We start from the raw sequence: 20,773 nt of genomic DNA, 5'->3' as shown, positions 1-20,773 counted from the left end.
CACCCTAATAACCCTTTACCCCTGCCCGACACCCACTAACCCTGTCTCTCTCTCTCTCTCTCTCTCTCTCTCTCTCTCTCTCTCTCTCTCTCTCTCTCTCTCTCTCTCTCTCTCTCTCTCTCTCTCTCTCTCTCTCTCTCTCTCTCTCTCTCTCTCTCTCTCTCTCTCTCTCTCTCTCTCTCTCTCTCTCTCTCTCTCTCTCTCTCTCTCAGTCCCTCTCCTCCCTCCTTTATTCAACTTTGACCTGGTGGAGGTAACAGAGAGAGATGCAGAGCTTCACTGGAGTGACCTCACATTTGTAAACTCCTCTCACCCTGCCCCCCAGCTCTATGTCCAATACCAAGAAGAGGAGGAAAAGGAGGAAAAACATGGGGAAGAGAAGGAGAGGAGGACTGCAGGTCGTGTCCCAGTGTCTCTATTCTCCAGAGGGCTGAAAGTGCCAGGCCTGTACCCAGGCAAGGTCTACTCTCTGTCCCTCAGAGCCTCCCACCTTACTGGGGCCGCATGGAGCCTGGGGAGCGCGCAGACTTGTCACACACGGCCCCTTCCCCCTCGAAACGTCACCATTAGCAACGTGACAGCCAGTCAGATCACAGTAAGCTGGACAGCCCCAGACTCCCAGCATGCTGTGCGGTGGAGCTTTCTAGTTCGCTGGGAGGGTGTAGCCTCAGGCCAGGAGACGAGAATGGTTGTGGCTAGCAGCTCCAGGTCTGCTGTGATTGCAGGACTGGAGGGGTTCAGGAAGTACAAGGTCAGAGTTGACTCCGTCACAGAACACGGTGTGGAGAGCTGTGGAGGGGAGGAACTGACCCTATACACTGGTATGAAAGTCTGTTTTTGTGTAACGCTTCGAGTGTACTTGCTTTTTACAGCATAATGTTAAATGAGTGTGTGTGTGTGTGTGTGTGTGTGTGTGTGTGTGTGTGTGTGTGTGTGTGTGTGTGTGTGTGTGTGTGTGTGTGTGTGTGTGTGTGTGTGTGTGTGTGTGTGTGTGTGTGTGTGTGTGTGTGTGTGTGTGTTGGTAGCGGTGAGCCCCCCAGGTGGTGTGGTTGTGTCTAGCAGAGGGGAGAATCTGACAGCGTGCTGGTCCGCCCCGTCAGGTGAAAGCCCTGATGGGTACTATGTTAGGCTACGCCCCGTCAGCCAGGCCCGCCCCATGGAACTGTGGGTAAATGAGTCCAGGTGTGTGTTCCTGGCCATATTCAGTCCAGGGCAGAACTATGAGGTGGGTGTGGCTTCAGTGAGAGGAGAGAACAAGAGCCAAGAGATCAACACCACATACAGAACAGGTAAGCCCACAGAGACGTGTGTGTTCAAGTTGAAGTTTCAAGAAATGTTGGTGTTGCTCCATCATACTGTGTGTATCTCTCATCTCTATCTCTCATTGTGTCTGTGTGTGTTCCTGTCTTTGTGTAGAGCCTGGGCCCGTGCAGGCAGCTGTCCCTCTCTCGGTAGGAAGCAGTTCTGTGGTTCTGTATGTCCAGAGACCAGTACTGGGTGTGTGTGATGGAGTGAGGGTGTGTGTGTGTAAGGGAGTGTGTGAGGGTGTGTGTGTGTGTAAGGGTGTGTGCGATTGGTGGCCATTCCCCCCAGGTAAGCACACAGTAACAGTTGGCAGCCTGACTCCAGGGGAGGAGTACCATCTCAGTGTCTACAGCACCAGCCGACACAGGACCGGACCAGCATACCAAACACACACACTCAGGACACGTGAGTGCACACAAACACACTCATATTTCCATCTCCTCAGATGATTTTGACGGTGAGGAAGTGTGTGTGTATGTACAGTTGAAGTCGGAAGTTTACATACACCTCAGCCAAATACATTTACACTCAGTTTGTCACAATTCCTGACATTTAATCAGAGTAAAAATCCCCTGTCTTAGGTCACTTAGGATCCCCACTTTATTTTAAGAATGTGAATTGTCAGAATAATAGTAGAGAGAATGATTTATTTCACCTTTTATTTCGTTCATCACATTCCCATTGGGTCAGAAGTTTACATAGACTCAATTAGTATTTGGTAGCATTGCCTTTGAATTGTTTAACTTGGGTCAAACGTTTCGGGTAGCCTTCCACAAGCTTCCCACAATAAGTTGGGTGAATTTTGGCCCATTCCTCCTGACAGAGCTGGTGAAACTGAGTCAGGTTTGTAGGCCTTCTTGCTCGCACACGCTTTTTCAGTTCTGCCCACACATTTTCTATAGGATTGAGGTCAGGGCTTTGTGATGGCCACTCCAATACCTTGACTTTGTTGTCCTTAAGCCATTTTGCCACAACTTTGGATGTATGCTTGGGGTCAATGTCCCCAATTTGCGATGGTCTTCCATCGCAAATGGAAGACCCATTTGCGACCAAGCTTTAACTTCCAGACTGATGTCTTGAGATGTTGCTTCAATATATCCACATACATTTCCTCCCTTATGATACCATCTATTTTGTGAAGTGCACCAGTCCCTCCTGCAGCAAAGCACCCCCACAACATGATGCTGCCACCCCGTGATTCACAGTTGGGATGGTGTTCTTTGGCTTGCAAGCTTTCCCCTTTTTCCTCCAAACATAACAATGGTCATTATGGCCAAACAGTTCTATTTTTGTTTCATCAAGACCAGAGGACATTTCTCCAAAAAGTACGATCTTTGTTCCCATGTGCAGTTACAAACCGTAGTCTGGCTTTTTTATGGTGGTTTTGGAGCAGTGGTTTCTTCCTTGCGGAGCGGCCTTTCAGGTTATGTCGATATAGGACTCGTTTTACTGTGGATATAGATACTTTTGGACCTGTTTCCTCCGCATCTTCACAAGGTACTTTGCTGTTGTTCTGGGATTGATTTGCACTTTTCGAACTAAAGTACGTTCATCTCCAGGAGATAGAACGCGTCTCCTTCCTGAGAGGTATGACGGCTGCGTGGTCCCATGGTGTTTATACTTGCGTACTATTGTTTGTACAAATGAACGCGGTACCTTCAGGCATTTGGAAATTGCTCCCAAGGATGAACCAGACTTGTGGAGGTCTACAATTTTTTTCTGAGGTCTTGGCTGATTTCTTTTGATTTTCCCATGATGTCAAGCAAAGAGGCACTGAGTTTGAAGGTAGGCCTTCAAACACATCCACAGGTACACCTCCAATTGGCTGAAATGATGTCAATTAGCCTATCAGAAGCTTCTAAAGTCATGACATCATTTTCTGGAATTTTCCAACCTGTTTAAAGGTACAGTCAACTAAGTGTATGTAAACTTCTGACCCACTGGAATTGTGATATAGTGAATTATAAGTGAAATAATCTGTCTGTAAACATCTGTTGGAAAAATTACTTGTGTCCTAACCGACTTGCCAAAACTATAGTTTGTTAACAAGAGATTTGTGGAGGGGTTGAAAAACGAGTTTTAATGACTCCAACCTAAGTGTATGTAAACTTCCGACTTCAACTGTATGTGTAGGCCTGGCCTCTCCCAGTAATGTGAGAGAAGGCTCAGTAACAGAGTCGTCAGTAGAGATGCTGTGGGATCCAGCCCCTGGACGCGGACACAACTATGAAGTCATCTGTCTCAACTGTCACCACACACTCATGGTACGGCAGCAGGGTGTGTGTGCGTGTATGTGGTCAAGTGTCTACAGTATATAATGTGTTTATGTGGTGGAGTGTCTATATAATGGGTTTATGTGGTGGAGTGTCTATATAATGGGTTTATGTGGTGGAGTCGTGGTCAAAAGTTTTGGGAATGACACAAATATTAATTTTCACAAAGTCTGCTGCCTCAGTTTGTATGATGGCAATTTGCATATACTCCAGAATGTTATGAAGAGTGATCAGATGAATTGCAATTAATTGCAAAGTCCCTCTTTGCCATGCAAATGAACGGAATCCCCAAAAAACATTTTCACTGCATTTCAGCCCTGCCACAAAAGGACCAGCTGACATCATGTCAGTGACTCTCTCGTTAGCACAGGTGTGAATGTTTACGAGGACAAGGCTGGAGATCACTCTGTCATGCTGATTGAGTTCGAATAACAGACTGGAAGCTTCAAAAGGAGGATGGTGCTTTGAATCATTGTTCTTCCTCTGTCAACCATGGTTACCTGCAAGGAAACACATGCCGTCGTCATTGTTTTGCACAAAAAGGGCTTCACAGGCAAGGATATTGCTGCCAGTAAGATTGCACCTAAATCAACCATTTATCAGATCATCAAGAACTTCAAGGAGAGCGGTTCAATTGTTGTGAAGAAGGCTTCAGGGTGTCCAAGAAAGTCCAGCAAGCGCCAGGACCGTCTCCTAAAGTTGATTCAGCTGCGGGATCGGGGCACCACCAGTAGAGAGCTTGCTCAGGAATGGTAGCAGGCAGGTGTGAGTGCATCTGCACGCACAGTGAGGCGAATACTTTTGGAGGATGGCCTGGTGTCAAGAAGGGCAGCAAAGAAGCCACTTCTCTCCAGGAAAAACATCAGGGACAGACTGATATTCTGCAAAAGGTACAGGGATTGGACTGCTGAGGACCGGGGTAAAGTCATTTTCTCTGATGAATCCCCTTTCCGATTGTTTGGGGCATCTGGAAAAAGGCTTGTCCGGAGAAGACAAGGTGAGCGCTAGCATTAGTCCTGTGTCATGCCAACAGTAAAGCATCCAGAGACCAATCATGTGTGGGGTTGCTTCTCAGCCAAGGGAGTGGGCTCACTCACAATTTTGCCTAAGAACACAGCCATGAATAAAGAATGGTACCATCACATCCTCCGAGAGCAACTTCTCCTAACCATCCACGAACAGTTTGGTGACGAACAATGGCTTTTACAGCATGATGGAGCACCTTGCCATAAGGCAAAGTGATAACTAAGTCGCTCGAGGAAAAAAACATCGATATTTTGTGTCCATGGCCAGGAAACTCCCCAGACCTTAATCCCATTGAGAACTTGTGGTCAATCCTCAAGAGGCGGATGGACAAACAAAAACCCACAAATTCTGACAAACTCCAAGCATTGATTATGCAAGAATGGGCTGCCATCAGTCAGGATGTGGCCCAGAAGTTATTGACAGCATGCCAGGGCGGATTGCAGAGGTCTTGAAAAAGAAGGGTCAACACTGCAAATATTGACTCTTTGCATCAAATTCATGTAATTGTCAATAAAAGCCTTTGACACTTATGAAATGCTTGTAATTATACTTCAGTATTCCATAGTAACATCTGACAAAAATATCTAAAGACACTGAAGTAGCAAACTTTGTGGAAATTAATATTTGTGTCATTCTCAAAACTTTTGGCCACAACTGTATATGTGTGTGTTAGGTCCAGAAGGTGTGTGTTCCGAGGACAGTGTTCTCTAGGTTGCTACCAGGCAGGCTGTACCACTTCTCTCTGAGGACGGAGAAAGAGTCCTACACAGACAGCCCCCCTGTCACACTCAGCATCACTACAGGTACACACACACACACACACACACACACACACACACACACACACACACACACACACACACACACACACACACACACACACACACACACACACACACACACACACACACACACACACACACACACACACACACACACACCCCGTCTCTCTGGTTCTTATTAATCAGCATTTGTGTGTGTGTGTTTGTTTGTTTGTTTGTTTGTTTGTTTTAGCTCCCAGTCCAGTGGTGGTATCAGTCCTCAGTAGGACCACATCGTCTGTGACAGTCGGCTGGACCCAGGCCAGGGACGTTGTCAAAGGCTTCATCCTGTCAATCATAAACCTAACCTCCGATCAGCAGCTGAACCTCTCAGCCCAGGAGCCATGGTGAGTCCTACCCTCCTGGCACAATGTGTCCTTATTGGCTGGTCCAGCTTCCACTTGTTGTTTTGGGTAACACTGGCTGTGTGTGTGTGCGCGCATGTTTGTGTGTAGGTCTTACAGGTTTGAGGACCTTTCCCCAGGAAGCTATTACACAGTATATGTTATCAGCAGCAATGGAGAGAGGAGGAGTACACCGGCTTCTGTAGACTTCAACACCAGTGAGTTATGGACACACACACATACACATATTTGGCTGGCAGCAGCAGTGACCTATCTTGGGAGGTTCCAGTAGGAACTGAGGTGTTCAGAGTTTATCTCCAGTATATGTTCCAGGTTAAGGTCAAGGTCAAGAAAAAATGTAATATATGAATGTATTCTCACACACACATACATGCAAACACACACATATTAACACACACCTGCACTGAACACACAGCTACACAACACATCACACACACTACTTATTACACACACACACACGACAAACCCAGAACGATTAATTCCGATGGTGGAGAGCAGTGAAGTGAATGTTGAATGAATGAACAGATGTCCTGATTGGTGTTTCTCTCTAGTCCCAGGAGCCCCACAGGAAGTGCTGCTGGTCGAAGAGGATGTGACCTCATCAGTGTTTGTGAGCTGGGGAGCCCCAGCAGGGGGCGTGGAGGGGTACAAGGTAGGACACCATCCTATCCTCTCCCTTAACCTCTTTCTTCTCCTCTCCTCTCCCCTCTCCTTCTCTTATCTTATCTACTCTGCTCCTCCCTTTCTTTTCCTCTCATCTTTTCTCTATGATTTGTTATTAGCAACAGCTGTCTCAGTTTACCCATAAATATTAATCCCTTTACACACAGTTACACACACACATGCGTGCACACACACGCACGCACGCAGGCACACGCACGCACACACACATACAGAATTTGTTCTTTATAAGAGGAAGCAGGACGGGGGGTCAAGTAAAACTCACCTGCAGACTTCCAGAGAACACACTCACCTGGTGGTTGCCTAGCGACTGTCGTCAGCGCAGAGCAGCTCTGGTTACCTGCACTTTAAAGATGTATGACCCCCCCAGAGCCAACGCCAGGGAGAATGACCAAGCACTATACAGGCACGCATGCACGCACGCATGCACGCACACACACAAACACACACACACACACAGACCTACTGCTGGACGTTTGTGACTTACTGCGATAGCAAATTCATCAGGGACCCCCTCATAATCAGAACACAACTCCAGTGAGATAACAAAACAGCATACAATGAGTTTTATTATGACTTTGGCAGTGCATGGCTGAAATAACCAAGTCTTGGGCCCTGGGAAGGAACATTTTACAGTTTTCAATTTCATTTCCTGTAATTCCACACATTTTGTCATAGGACAGAGAGATTTTTTTGGTGCAGCTTTAAAGCGAATATCCTGCATTCCACAAATGTTTCCATGAGGCAGAGAGAAAACTTTGCAGTTTTAAAGGGGCAATCAGCAGTTTCTACATACATTTTTGTACTTATAATTTTATGATATGTAGCCATTGATTCTTGAAGAATATAATTTATAAATGCCTCATGAACTGTGCCCAAATATAAGCTTGTTTTACTCCAATGTTTGTAAACAAAGCACATTTAAACAAACACTGTATAGCCTCAAAACTTGGTTAAAACTATCACAAGCATCTCTGCAGCACTCCACCAATCAGGCCTTTATGGTGGCCAGATGGCTGAGACGGAAGCCACTCCTCAGTAAAAGGCACATGACGGAAACCTGGAGGAAACCTGGCACGATCCCTAAGGTGAAGCATGGTGGTGGCAGCATCATGCGGTGGGGAGACTAGTTAGGATCGAGGGAAAGATGAATGGAGCAAAGTACAGAGAGATCCTTAATGAAAACATGCTCCATGACCTTAGACTGGGGTGAAGGTTCACCTTCCAACAGGACAATGACCCTAAGCACACAGCCAAGACAACGCAGGAGTGGCTTCGGGACAAGTCTCTGAATGTCCTTGAGTGGCTCAGCAAGAGCTGTTCCAACATCAGCCAGTCCTAATCGCCCAACATCAGTGCCCGACCTCACCAATGCTCTTGTGGCTGAATGGAAGCAAATCCCCACAGCAATGAGGCCCGAGGAGGTGTGGTATATGGCTAATATACACTACATGACCAAAAGTCCTCATCGAACATCTCATTCCAAAATAATGGGCATTAATATGGAGTTGGTCCCCTCTTTGCTGCTATAGCAGCCTCCTGATGTTGGGCGATTAGGACTGGCTCACAGTCGGTGTTCCAATTCATCCCAAAGGTGTTCGATGGGGTTGTGCAGGCCAGTCAAGTTCTTCCACACCAATCTCGACAAACCATTTCTGTATGGACCTCGTTTTGTGCACGGGTGCATTGTTATGCTGAAACAGGAAAGGGCCTTCCCCAAACTGTTGCCACAAATTTGGAAGCACAGAATCTTCTTAGCAAAGGGTGGCTACTTTGAAGAATCTCAAATATAAATATATTTAGATTTTTAACACTTTTTTGGTTACTTCATGATTCAATATGTGTTATTTCATAGTTTTGATGTCTTCACTATTATTCAACAATGTAGACAATAGTAAAAATAAAGAAAAACCTTTGAATGAGTACCTGTGTCCAAACTTTTGACTGTATATATTTTTTTTCTGGTCGCAAACCCCTGCATACCTCACTTTGAGAACCCCTGACTTACTGTATACTATAGAGAATAGATTCCGTCCAAATAAAACAGTGGTTTGTCACTGCCCAAACACAACTTTCCAACAAACACCAACATTTGATTTTGTCACGAAATGTTTTGTCCGATTGTGTGTGTATATGTGTTTGTGTCTGTGTGTTCTCCTTAGCTGCTGTTGTGTCCGTCAGGGGACAAGTCGTCATGTCGTGAGATGGTGGTTCATAGCAACAGTCTCCAGGTTGGAGGTTTGACCCCAGGATCAGATTATGGCATCACCGTCCTGAGCCTGCTTTTATCAGACTTCAGCCAGCCTGTCACTACACAGTTCTCCACACGTAAGACACACACACACACACACACACACACACACACACACACACACACACACACACACACACACACACACACACACACACACACACACACACACACACACACACACACACAAATCAACCTCTTTGTGGCAACACTTAATGTGGCTTGCCATATCAGAGCTCCTAGTAGTAACCTTTGACCCTCAGCTGTGGAGAGTCAGAGACTGAGACAGAGCTCATCTAATCTCATATTCAGATGTTATATTAACGTGTGTGTTTCTCTAATGCAGGTCCGGCCGGTGTGTGTTCCCTCTCTCTGCTCTATGTTAACTCTTCCTGTGCTGTGGTGAGGTGGGACGCTGCCATTGGCCAGTTTGACTTCCACAGGGTAACTGTTGGAAATGGCTCGCAAACACATACGATAGAGGTCTCCAAGGAGAGGCAGGTTGCTACAGTAACTGGGTTGAGGGATGGCTGTATGTACAACATGAGCGTGGAGCGCATTAGACGAGGAGAGGCAGGGACAGCTGCCTCCCTGACTGTAACCACAGGTACCTGAGTGTAACACAAAACTACATTACTCTGACCACAACTTCCCTGATTTTAAGCATGGGTTTAAGCAGGGGTCTCTCGATAAGTTATACATGTGCATAAAATATTTCTCTCTCTCTCTGTGTCCCTCCATCTCTCCCCCCCTCTCTTTTTATCTTTCTCTCTCTCTGTATCCCTTAGTGCCGGGCCGTGTGCGGGGTGTAAATGTGGTTAGTGTGTCTGCTCAGAACTTCTCTCTGCGTTGGGAGCAGTCAGAGGGGTGTGTGGACCAGTACCTCGTCAGCCTGCTGCCCAACCAAGGAACTGTCTCTGTCTACCGCACACACGACAGACTCGTACAGGTAAATACACACACACAGAAGCTATTACACAGTAGATATTATCGGTAGAAGTGGAGACAGGAGTTAATCTGCTTCTGTAAACATCAACACAAGTGAGTTATGGAGACACACACACACACGTATACTAACACATACCTCTCCCTCACCCAGATCCCACCCCTTCCCGACCTTGCTCAGCAGCCAGGTGTCAGATACCCCCAGCGTAACCTAACACAAACGCATACACATACACACACAGGTTGAGTAATAGAGCTCATTATTTATTAGGTAGACCTCCTGAGCTCAACCCTGAATCATTCATTTGGTGAAGCTGCTCTCCCGAGAGAGAGAGAGTTTGCCTGCATGGAGTTATGGTGTACACACTGCCCTGCCTCTCTCTGACCTAACCGGCTAACTGCTGACCACTGAACGACTGCTAACGGTGGACTGGGTTACTACCAGACCTGGACTACAACTACTACTGCTGTAGCTAACCTGTTGCTATCCTAAGACTGGACTATTACTACTACTGTAACTTTCCTGCTCTAATTGTTTCTACATTATGGTGGCATGTACTGCCCTGAATATCGTCAAATCTAACCTGCTAACCGTGGCTAACTGTCGCTAACTGTGGACTGGGTTACTACATTAGGCCTGAACAACAGCTCTAAGATCTAAACTGCTGTAACACTGTGACCTGCTGTAGCTAAATTGCTGACAACATTGGATTGAACAATGGCGCTAAGACCTCTAACATTGAGCTGACATTGCCTCTTTCACTCTAACCTGCTGCCTCTGTCCAGCAAACAGCTAACTGAGCTAACAGCTAATTGGGCTAACTGGGCTAACAGCTAACTGGGCTAACTGGTAACTAGGCTAACTGGTAACTGGGCTAACAGCTAACTGGGATAACTGGGCTAGCTCCAGCATGGCCATCACTCTTCTCCTGATCATCACCTTCTACCTGGGATACACACACGCACAGGTTAGACTGCTCCACACACACACACACATCTACAACCACATACTGTAGTTGTGTTGTGGTTGTGGTCATGTTCTGATCGTGCAGTCTCTCCTCAGGCTGACGTATCCAGTCTGAGTCCTCGAACAGCGTTTACGGTCATGGTGACCGCCGCCTCCTCCTCCAACCTCAGCCCACCGGTCAGCCGCATAATCAACACCAACAAGACCGGTGAGATGTGTTACAGCCGAACTGATAGTGGTGTGCTCTGAGGAAACATTGGGTCTGTTCTGCTGCTGCCCTCTGCTGATAATGTTTATTATCTCCCACCCTGTGTGTGTGTGCGTTCGGTGTGTAGGTCTTTGTAGGTGTGTGTAGGTTTATGTGCGTGCAGTGTGTAGGTGTGTGTGTGTTTGTAGGTGTGTGTAGGTTTGTGTGCGTGCAGTGTGTAGGTGTGTGTGTGTTTGTAGGTAGGTGTGTGCACGTTTGTGTGTGTGTGTGTGTGTGGTAACACTAGCCTTGCTAAGTAGAATGAATGATGCTGTAGTGAATGTCAGTGAAATGCCATAGCTCTGAGGTTCTATTCACCGGAATAGAGCAAGCTGGTCACACACACCAATAACCCCCTTGCACACTGCTAGACTGGAATAGTGTTCTTGCAGGAACCTCCCTCCTTCTACTGGTTTCACACACTGGAGACATGACAGCTCACTGACACACACACACACACACACACACACACACACACACACATACACACATACACACATACACTCATACACTCATACACTCATACACACATACACACATACATACATACATACATACATACATACATACATACATACATACATACAGACAAACACACATACAAACACCCAGCTGGTTGACCCAATACCAAACAACAACAGTATCTTTCACAATGTCTCTCACCATCCTCCCAATTTGTTGAAAGGACTTCCTAGTTTTGGCAGTATGTACTGATAGGTATGGATTGGATTCTTTCTGATGTCACATATAACAGATTTTTAGGAGATTTGGGGGAATATGGCCTTAACAGTTCTCGTCTCGTCTCTTCTCCTTTCCTCTCCCTCCTTTTCTCCCAGCCCCAACATCCCCTCCCACCAATCTAGAGGGGGAGAGGGTGGGCTCCAATGGGATCCTTCTGTCTTGGACCATGCCCTCTGACTCCCGCATTGACGGTTATGTCATCAGGTAAGGAGGCATATTATGTAGACCCAGATTAAGCCTTCTCCTGGAACACTATTAGGGGAATAACACTATAAGGGGGGAATAAGGTGATGATATTCCACCACTATTTACCTCTAAATAAAGTTTAAATAAAGTTGTTTGTATATCATCTGGTGTTTAAATAAAGTTGTTTCTATTTAATTTAATAGGTACAAGGAGGTGTGTCCATATCCAGACCCCACCTTCAAAGAGGTGACCAAACACCTGGACATCCCTGAGACCCTTCTCAACCTCTTCTTACCAGGGTCTACCTATAACATCAAGGTAACACTCACACAGTAAACATACTGTAAGTAACGTCTCTCTGCTCTCTTTCACACACACATCTAGAAGGTAATCATACACGGGAGAGGCTATACAGACATGCCTGGTGCCCAAAATGTATGACGTATGCCGCGCAGTGACAGTTGAGTGGGGACGGATGGATTCGGTTCTGTCAGTCAACCTAATGAGCCAGGTAGTTTACACTTGTGGCTAGAAGCGATCATTTGAAACTTGTCTGCTGATGTTGGGACTTGGAGTGTTCAGAATCATTCCGTTTTTATCGGACTACAAAAGCAATAAATGTGCTTTAGCTGTCACCCTGGCCTGATTTTAGCTACACTATCTAGCTACTTCCCTCTGAGTTACTGCAGGAGAGCAGTGCTCGGAAATCAGGACTCCGGAGCGAGACACCCCGTGTTGTTGTGTTGCCGGCTTGCAGCGCAAACTCTCCCCGTTGAGCAGTGAACTGTATTACGGTGACATCCAGATATATACCAATATATACCAATATATACCAATATATACCAATATTACAAGTTATTTCACATCTAGGCTGCTTTCCTACTCAAAATATTATTAAGTGGGATGGAACAAATTGGCCACGTTAGCTAGCGCCAGTGACATGTGATAGCTGCCCGGTTAATCAAGTGCAAATGCACTGGTCATTCACACCGGCTTGTCATTACAGATGGTGACCATTACTACAAGTTTTAACTAGCGCCATCCTTCTAGCCAGCATAAACTAGCTAGTTGGGAAAGGCTCAGGACAGCTGACTGAACTGAATCCATTCCTCTCCACTCTCCTTCTTCTTCTTCTGTGGATTTTATGGCTGACTATAACCCAAAAAGGTGTATTGGACGGGTTGAAAAAACAAGGTAAAAAGAAAAGTCATACGTGATAGGGAAAACAAACTTAATCCTCCCAAATAAATAGTTAATTGACAAAACTAAAACAAAACTCCCACGTCTTCCTTCCATCAAATCTCCATATCTCCCTTCTCGGGCTCTAGGGCCTGAGGGCGGTACGGCTTGTGACAATACTCCATGCAACTCCTCCGCTGTGAAATCTTTCAGTCCCAGGAACTGCTCCGCCGCATCCACAATGATATCTATTTTCCTGGACCTTCTTTAAACTTTGGCAGTGCCATTAATTACCATAGCTATAAAGGCCACAAAGTCCAACTTCTCAGCCTTTAAAATGTCAGGCTACTGCGGGTGAAAGGCAACCCCTGCAGCCTGCAGTGAAGGCCTATCCACCACCATGGACTCTTCAGGGGCACCATTCGAACCCTCAACATTTTTAACAGGCGCTGCATATGAAATGCCCCGGACAGCACTGATTTTGGCCAGCTCATTCTCTTTCAACCTGGTCGAGCATTCCAAGGAGGTGGCTTCATGGTTCCCACCACAATTGCAACATGTCACATTTTCATCTAATCACTATAAAAACACACTTTTCCACAACTTGGACATCTCGGCTTCTCCCTTCTTCAAACACTTGAAACATGTCCAAAAGCTTTACAGTGATCACCGTGCATTGGTGGGATAAATGCTCTATGAAGTTTATACAATCCATTCGGAAAGTATTCAGACCCCTTGACATTTTGTTACGTTACAGGCTTATTTTAAAATGAATTAAATAAAAAAAAGTCCTAATCAATCTACACATAATACCCCATAATGACAAAGTGTAAACAGGTTTTTAGAAATGTTTGCTAATTTATTACAAATTTAAAAAAACATACCTTATTTACATAAGTATTCAGACCCTTTGCTATGAGACTCGAAATGGAGCTCAGGTGCATCCTGTTTCCATTGATCATCCTTGAAATGTTTTTACAACTTGATTGGAGTCCACCTGTGGTAAATTCAAATGATTGGACATGATTTGGAAAGGTACACACCTGTCTATAGAAGGTCCCACAGTTGACAGTGCATGTCAGAGCAAAAACCAAGCCATGAGGTCGAAGGAATTGTCCGTAGAGCTCTGTGACAGGATTGTGCCGAGACACAGATCTGGGGAAGGGTACCAACACATTTCGGCAGCATTGAAAGTCCCCAAGAACACAGTGGCCTCCATCATTCTTAAATGGAAGAAGTTTGGAACCACCAAGACTCTTCATAGAGCTGGTCGCCCGGCCAAACTGAGCAATCAGGGGAGAAGGGCCTTGGTCAGGGAGGTGACCAAGAACCCGATCCAGAGTTCAGAGTTCAGAATCTGATCCAGAGTTCCACTGTGAAGATGGGAGAACCTTCTAGAAGGACAACCATCTCTGCAGCACTCCACCAACCAGGCCTTTATGGTAGGGTGGCCAGACGGAAGCCACTCCTCAGTAAAAGGCACATGACAGCCCGCTTGGAGTTTGCCAAAAGGAACATAAAAGGACTCAGACCATGAGAAGCAAGATTCTCAGGTCTGATGAAACCAAAATTGAATTATTTGGCCTGAATGCCAGGTGTCACATCTGTAGGAAACCTGGCACCCTGGCACCACGGTGAAGCATGGTGGTGGCAGCATCATGCTGTGGGGATGTTTTACAGCAGCAGGGACTGGGAGACTAGTCAGGATCGAGGGAAAGATGAACGGAACAAAGTACAGAGAGATCCTTGATGAAAACCTGCTCCAGAATGCTCAGGACCTCAGACTGGGGTGAAGGTTCACCTTCCAACAGGACAACGACCCTAAGCACACAGCCAAGACAACGCAGGAGTGGCTTCGGAAAAAGTCTCTGAATGTCCTTGAGTGGACCATCAAGAGCCCGGACTTGAACCCGATCGAACATCTCGAAAGACCTGAAATAGCTGTGCAGCAACGCTCCCCATCCAACCTGACAGAGCTTGAGAGGATCTGCAGAGAAGAATGGGAGAAACTCAAATACAGGTGTGCCAAGCTTGTAGCATCATACCGAAGAAGACTCGAGGCTGTATTCGCTGCAAAAGGTGTTTCAACAAGGTACTGAGTAAAGGGTCTGAATACTTATTTAAATGTCATATTTCATTTTATTTTTTTATTTTTTTTGCTACATTTTCTAAACCTGTTTTTGCTTTGTCATTATGGGGTATTGTGTGTAGATTGACTGGGGGGGAAAACAATTTCATACATTTTAGAATAAGGCTGTACTGTAACAAAATGTGGAAAAAGTCAAGGGGTCTGAATACTTTCCGAACGCACTGTATAGTTTGGATATCTCAAATGGATTCTTCAAGATTGGTCATTCGATCAGCTGCTCCTCATTAACAAACCGTACTCCTACAAGATACGATGGGACATTCTCAGCACTGTACACTACTTTGCTTCGTTTTCCATTTTTTTTGACTATTCCAATTCTCCTTGATTCTAACGCCAATAGATTCACAATTCACATCAGCGTCCGCTTCTGCCATTTTTCCTCTTGTTCGTTCCCCCCCATTTTCTTTGTCTCCACTCGACGCTGCTGCTGCTGCTTGTGCTACTGCTGCTACCGCTACTGCTACTGCTGCTGCTGCTGCTACTGCTGCTACTGCTGCCACTGCCACTGCTGCTGCTGCTGCTGCTGCTGCTGCTGCTGCTTGTGCTGCTGCTGCTACTGCTGCTGCTGCTACTACTGCTACTATTGCTGCTGCTACTGCTGCTACTACTGCGGCTACTGCTACTGCTGCTACTGCTGCTTCTGCTACTGCTGCTGCTACTGCTGCTACTGCTACTGCTGCTACTGCTGCTGCTACTACTACTACTACTGCTCTTCTTCTTCTGTGGATGTTTTATGGAGGTTGGCAACCAACTAAATCCTACCCAATATCCTCATCTCCCTAAGGAAATTAAATACATAATTAAATACTACATCCCCTGAAGATTTTCCCAGCAGTTCACTTAATCTTGACTCTTCAACCCCATAACTCCTCAAATCTAATAACAAATCAGTCCCTTTCCCTCCTTAATTTCTGGCACTGAAATAAAATGTGCTCCACTGTCTCCATCTCCTCCTGACAATAATCACATCCACGGCCGGCCCATTTATTAGGCAGGACTAGAGGGCCGCCTTTGGTGCAGATTGACAAGGGCAGCATTTTTTGAGCTAAACTGACCAAGACGCACCTCCAACAACACATATAACCTCACATAATTCTACCCCAAAACAATTTCTCTCAACCATTGGCATATTGGCTTTTTAGGTGAGTGCCGATGCCTCCCTGTGATAAACAGTGCCCACTTTGTCACGGGCAGGGGCACAAAATATTTTGCTTGCCCATTCCCAGCGTTTCTCTTCAGGGTGCTGTTGGAAAGAGGCATCGCTGCGGTGCTCCACCAACGTTCCCTAAAAAAAAATCTAACATAAATCATATAGTAGATATAACATATGGTAGAAAGAGTATGTGTTATTTTCTGTAGCCTACAGGTTGGAGATAAAATGTATGACAATGTAATGAGACGGACACTTTGTACATCATGCAGGTTTCTTCGAACAAATAGCCTAACCTAAATGGCTCCCAATCAATTCAAAAATGTGCTTTCATGTTAACAAACAACATATTCTAAAAACAAGACAGGTCAAAGTAAAATGGACAATATGGAACGTACAATCACAACTGTCCAGGTGTTTCACCCCATTGTCGTGATCAGTGCATTCATTCATAAAATTCAATTTCAGGCAACACTGTAGGCTACGCCTCAATAAGCACGGACCTGACGCCGGTGCCTTTTGGAAGTCTTTTTTTGGTGCAGTCCGGACCGGCCTTGATTTCCACATCCACGGATATTGGTTTTTGGTCCGGTCCGTACAAAATTTGAACCAATCATAGCCAGCAATTTTTGGTCTCGCCAAGGGCAGCAGAATGGCAAGGACCGGTCCTGATCACACCTCCCAGTCGGATGTTTCCCCACCAATTTCAATGTACTATTGAGCCTTGTGTTTCCCAGTCTCAGCCTTGTGATTACACTTTCCTCCCTTCTCTCTCGACCTGAGGACCTCCCTGCCCCCACCTTTTTCTGGATCTTATACAGCTGTCTTCCCTTTCCCTCCCTTTTCTACAACTCTTGCCATTTGTTTTAAATCACTGTTTTTATCAACCCCTTGGCTTCTGCTCTACTGATTTGAATTTCATCTCAACGTTAGGATGTATAAGAGCCTGCTTGGCGATAACATCCACCTCCTCATTCCCCTCTACTCCCACATGAGCTGGTACCGAGGATCATCTGTCTCACCCTATACAAGCACTGCAAACCCTCATACAATCCTGCCTGCTCTGAGACAAAAATTTATTTAAGCTTATCAGTGCTGTACAGCAGTCAGAGCAGATGACTACCGTCTGGCCTCACCTCCTCCACCCACTCTGCAGCCAAGAGTATGGCCATCAACTCCGTTGTGTAAACAGATAAATGATCTGTTGCTCTTTTTTTCACTGCAACCTTAAACTCAGGAACACTAGAAGCTGCACCTGTCCTCCCTGTTTAATGTTCCTTAGACCCATATGTGAATATATTCAAGGATGCATAGTATTGTGTTCTTAAGTGTTCACTTACAACTGAATCTATTCCTTCCTCAACATCTATTACACTCTCAAGCAACCCTAGATCTATCACTGTCGGAGGGAGCAACCAAGGTGGGATATGGAGGACGAACCACAGAGGGGCTAAACTCCCTCCCAAACAACCCCATCCCTCTCGCCATGCCATTGCCTATCCACCCAAAACTTGTATTCAGATTTTGTTCATGTTCCCAGCACTCAGAGTACCTTTTTTGTAGGATGTGTTCCAATCAATGCTCATCTGTGCGAGATACGTCATCAATTTCTTCTTCTTCTTCTTCAAGGTTTATTGGCAGACTACGCTCATAAGGTGTATTGCTGCCACCTGCTGTACGAGGTAGTAAAAAAAAAAAAAGAAGCTGTTTTGGATTACCAAATACATACTAATTACCAAAAACACTAACCAAAACTCACTCTACTACCCTGAATTTAAAAAATAATATATCATTACATTTTTTTTTTTACTCCTTCAGTCAGATTTAAATGTCTTTTCAGATCCCTACACAGATTCAGGAACCTGGGAGGGGGGAACCTCGCCATTCAGTACTCCCCGTAACATTTTGGCTGTAAAGTCCTGGAGATCCAGAAATCTATTTGCCGCCTTCACAATGATATCTAGCTTCTTAGATTTTTTATTAATTTGACTAGTGCAATTCATCACTTGTGTTATGAACTCAACAAAGTCCACCTTCTTCACTGTTCGTGTGTCGGGATCCTTCTCCTGAATGGCATTCACTACAGACTGTGGGACATCACCTACCATCTCCTCTCTACTACTCACTCCTTCAGCTATTTTCACTGCTTCCACATAGGAGTCCTGCTGGATAGCCCTGATCCTAGCTACTGGGACCTCCTTCATTTTTACAGGGCACTCTAGGAACTGGAACGTGATTCCCATCACAATTACAGCAACAAGCTGTAACACTGCAGCGGCTTCTGTACATACGGTCTCACCGCATATCTCAAATACCCAAGTTTTACATAAATCGGGAGAATCACTTCATCAAACGACAGTAAAACTGATAGACTTTACTCCTTCTTTACGCCTATCATTCAAGTCAAGCTACATGCGTCTACCACTCCTGGCATGTTATCCATAAACCACACAGCCTTTATATCCAACAAGACACCAGCGATGACACCTTTAACCGGTGCCCTACTCTGAAAATCAAAGCTTTCCACGTCATATGTCGATATCTTGTAGAGCCACAGAGCCTTCTCCTTTTGCACTTTTGACACACACGAAATCAACATACCGCTCCTGGTCATTCTGACTGATTCCACTTTTCCCAATTCGTCCTTCACGTCATCAATTAGTGCACCAGGCGTGTCCATATTGCCTCTCCCATCAATCACACTTACATCATTCAATAGAAATGTAACGTAAGCATATGGTAGAATGTGTGTTTTAACCATATCTGTCTTTTCCTTTGTGTGCATCCATCCATGCGTGTGTGTGTGCTCTGGGAAGATGCCTCCGGCGGGGAAACTATTCTCTTGATCTGGTTAAATAATTAATTGTGATTAAATTATTTATAATGTAAAATATCTATGGATCAGCCATGCTGTTCTTTTTCCACAGACTATTCTGCCAATATGCTGTGTGTGATTATGGTTAATAGTTTTCAGATAGAGTTCGAACTTCACTTTAACCTCACATCTGAAGGATGGCACTCTCTACAGGGTAGTGCCCTTACTGTCACTGTGAAGCTGGGGTCTCCTTAAGACTAGAGGAAATAGTGACCCCATCTTGCATCATCATCATCAACCAGCATCATCTGACCTCCAATCCAGAGAGGCCCAACCTTGCTTAGCTTCAAAGACAAGCTTTGGTGCTATGGATGTCCCTGTAGTCAGTGTGTATATCTGCCTGCCTGGTGTTGTGTGACTGTTGCATCAATAAACATCCCTGACCACTGGTAGAGATTAACATGGTGGAGATCTGACGACTTAATCCTGAATTAGTAATGATGATTAATACTCTCTCGCTCTCTCGCTCTCTCGCTCTCTGTCCAGGTTGCAGCAGAAAACTCTGCTGGTATTGGACCCTATAGCAAGTCTCTGTACATCAAAACTGCTGAGGCTCGTAGGTATCCACAAATAACATACAAACACACACACACACATACACACACACTTACACAAACAGACAACTGTAACCCTTTGTCAGCCCCAGGCCTGGTGACTAACCTGACAGCGTTTGCTGAGAACCACACGTTTGTAGTGGTCACTTGGCTCCTGCCACTCCGCATCAACGGTCTGATCACCAAGTTTGCGGTCAAAGCCAAACACGCTCGTACTGGTCAGACCGTCCGCATACTGGAGCTGGATGCTGAGGACATCATGACCGGAGCGCTACCACACTGCAACGTATGTCTTTCTCTCTTTCTCTTTCTTTCTCTCTCTCTGTTTGTCTGCTTCTTTCTCTCTCTCTACACAGATACTCTGACCACATCGTTAACAGAAGACTATCTAGATGAGATTTGATTTTTCAACTGGTTTTTAAACGTTCAGAAAATATATTGTTGTACAACCAGAACAGTGCTACAGGCCCCCAGTTTTTCTCCCTCTCTTTCTCCCTCTCTTTCTCTCACTCACTCACTCCCTCTCTCTCTCTCTCTGTCTTTCGTGTACTTAAATGTGTGTTTGTGTGTGTAGGATGCAGCAGACATCCTGTCTCGGGGGACCCCCAGTCCGTCAGAGGTGACAGCTCTGACAGCGTCCTCTCCTCCCGTCACCCTGTCAGCCGTCCCGCCCGCCGCCACCTGGGCTGTACCAATATCCGTAGGGGTGGACCAGCTGCGACCTTACACAGCATACGTCTTCGAAGTGTCTGCTTTCACCTCCGACGGAGAGGGACAGGTCGCCTCCACCATGGTCCGCATGCCTGAGTCAGGTACACACCCACACACTCCACCTGTCTCCATCTACATCCCACTGGGCACAGACGTCAGTTCAACGTCTAATTTTCATTTAGTTGTGTTGTCAGCTATTGTGAATTCAATGTGAAATCAACAAAAAAATGACCATGTCAGTGGATTTAGGTTAAAATTTAGGTGAAAAATGCCCTTACGTTGTTGACTTTTTGCGAATCCAATGCGTTTGATTCAATGTCATCGCACAGATTTTTGGGGTTGAAATT

General features: G+C 45.6%; 1 protein-coding gene across 1 annotated transcript in view; it reads left to right on the top strand.

The window, feature by feature from the left end:
* The window catches only part of ptprq (protein tyrosine phosphatase receptor type Q), a 44,901-nt gene that overhangs the window by 2,511 nt on the left and 21,617 nt on the right, over positions 1-20,773 (top strand). The window contains exons 7-23 of the mRNA XM_071416714.1: positions 213-821; positions 1,026-1,289; positions 1,417-1,710; positions 3,439-3,569; positions 5,278-5,407; positions 5,619-5,772; positions 5,881-5,987; positions 6,342-6,442; positions 8,634-8,799; positions 9,069-9,329; positions 9,511-9,671; positions 10,731-10,842; positions 11,718-11,826; positions 12,012-12,126; positions 19,648-19,717; positions 19,802-20,001; positions 20,290-20,527. Coding sequence (XP_071272815.1) covers positions 213-821; positions 1,026-1,289; positions 1,417-1,710; positions 3,439-3,569; positions 5,278-5,407; positions 5,619-5,772; positions 5,881-5,987; positions 6,342-6,442; positions 8,634-8,799; positions 9,069-9,329; positions 9,511-9,671; positions 10,731-10,842; positions 11,718-11,826; positions 12,012-12,126; positions 19,648-19,717; positions 19,802-20,001; positions 20,290-20,527 — 3,222 coding nt within the window. The remainder of the gene's footprint in view (positions 1-212; positions 822-1,025; positions 1,290-1,416; positions 1,711-3,438; positions 3,570-5,277; positions 5,408-5,618; positions 5,773-5,880; positions 5,988-6,341; positions 6,443-8,633; positions 8,800-9,068; positions 9,330-9,510; positions 9,672-10,730; positions 10,843-11,717; positions 11,827-12,011; positions 12,127-19,647; positions 19,718-19,801; positions 20,002-20,289; positions 20,528-20,773) is intronic.

Source organism: Salvelinus alpinus, chromosome 9 (assembly GCF_045679555.1).
Source record: "Salvelinus alpinus chromosome 9, SLU_Salpinus.1, whole genome shotgun sequence".
Classification (NCBI taxonomy): Eukaryota; Metazoa; Chordata; class Actinopteri; order Salmoniformes; family Salmonidae; genus Salvelinus; species Salvelinus alpinus.
The sequence above is the reverse complement of the archived record's forward strand: the minus strand, read 5'-3'. Positions and strand labels throughout refer to the sequence as shown.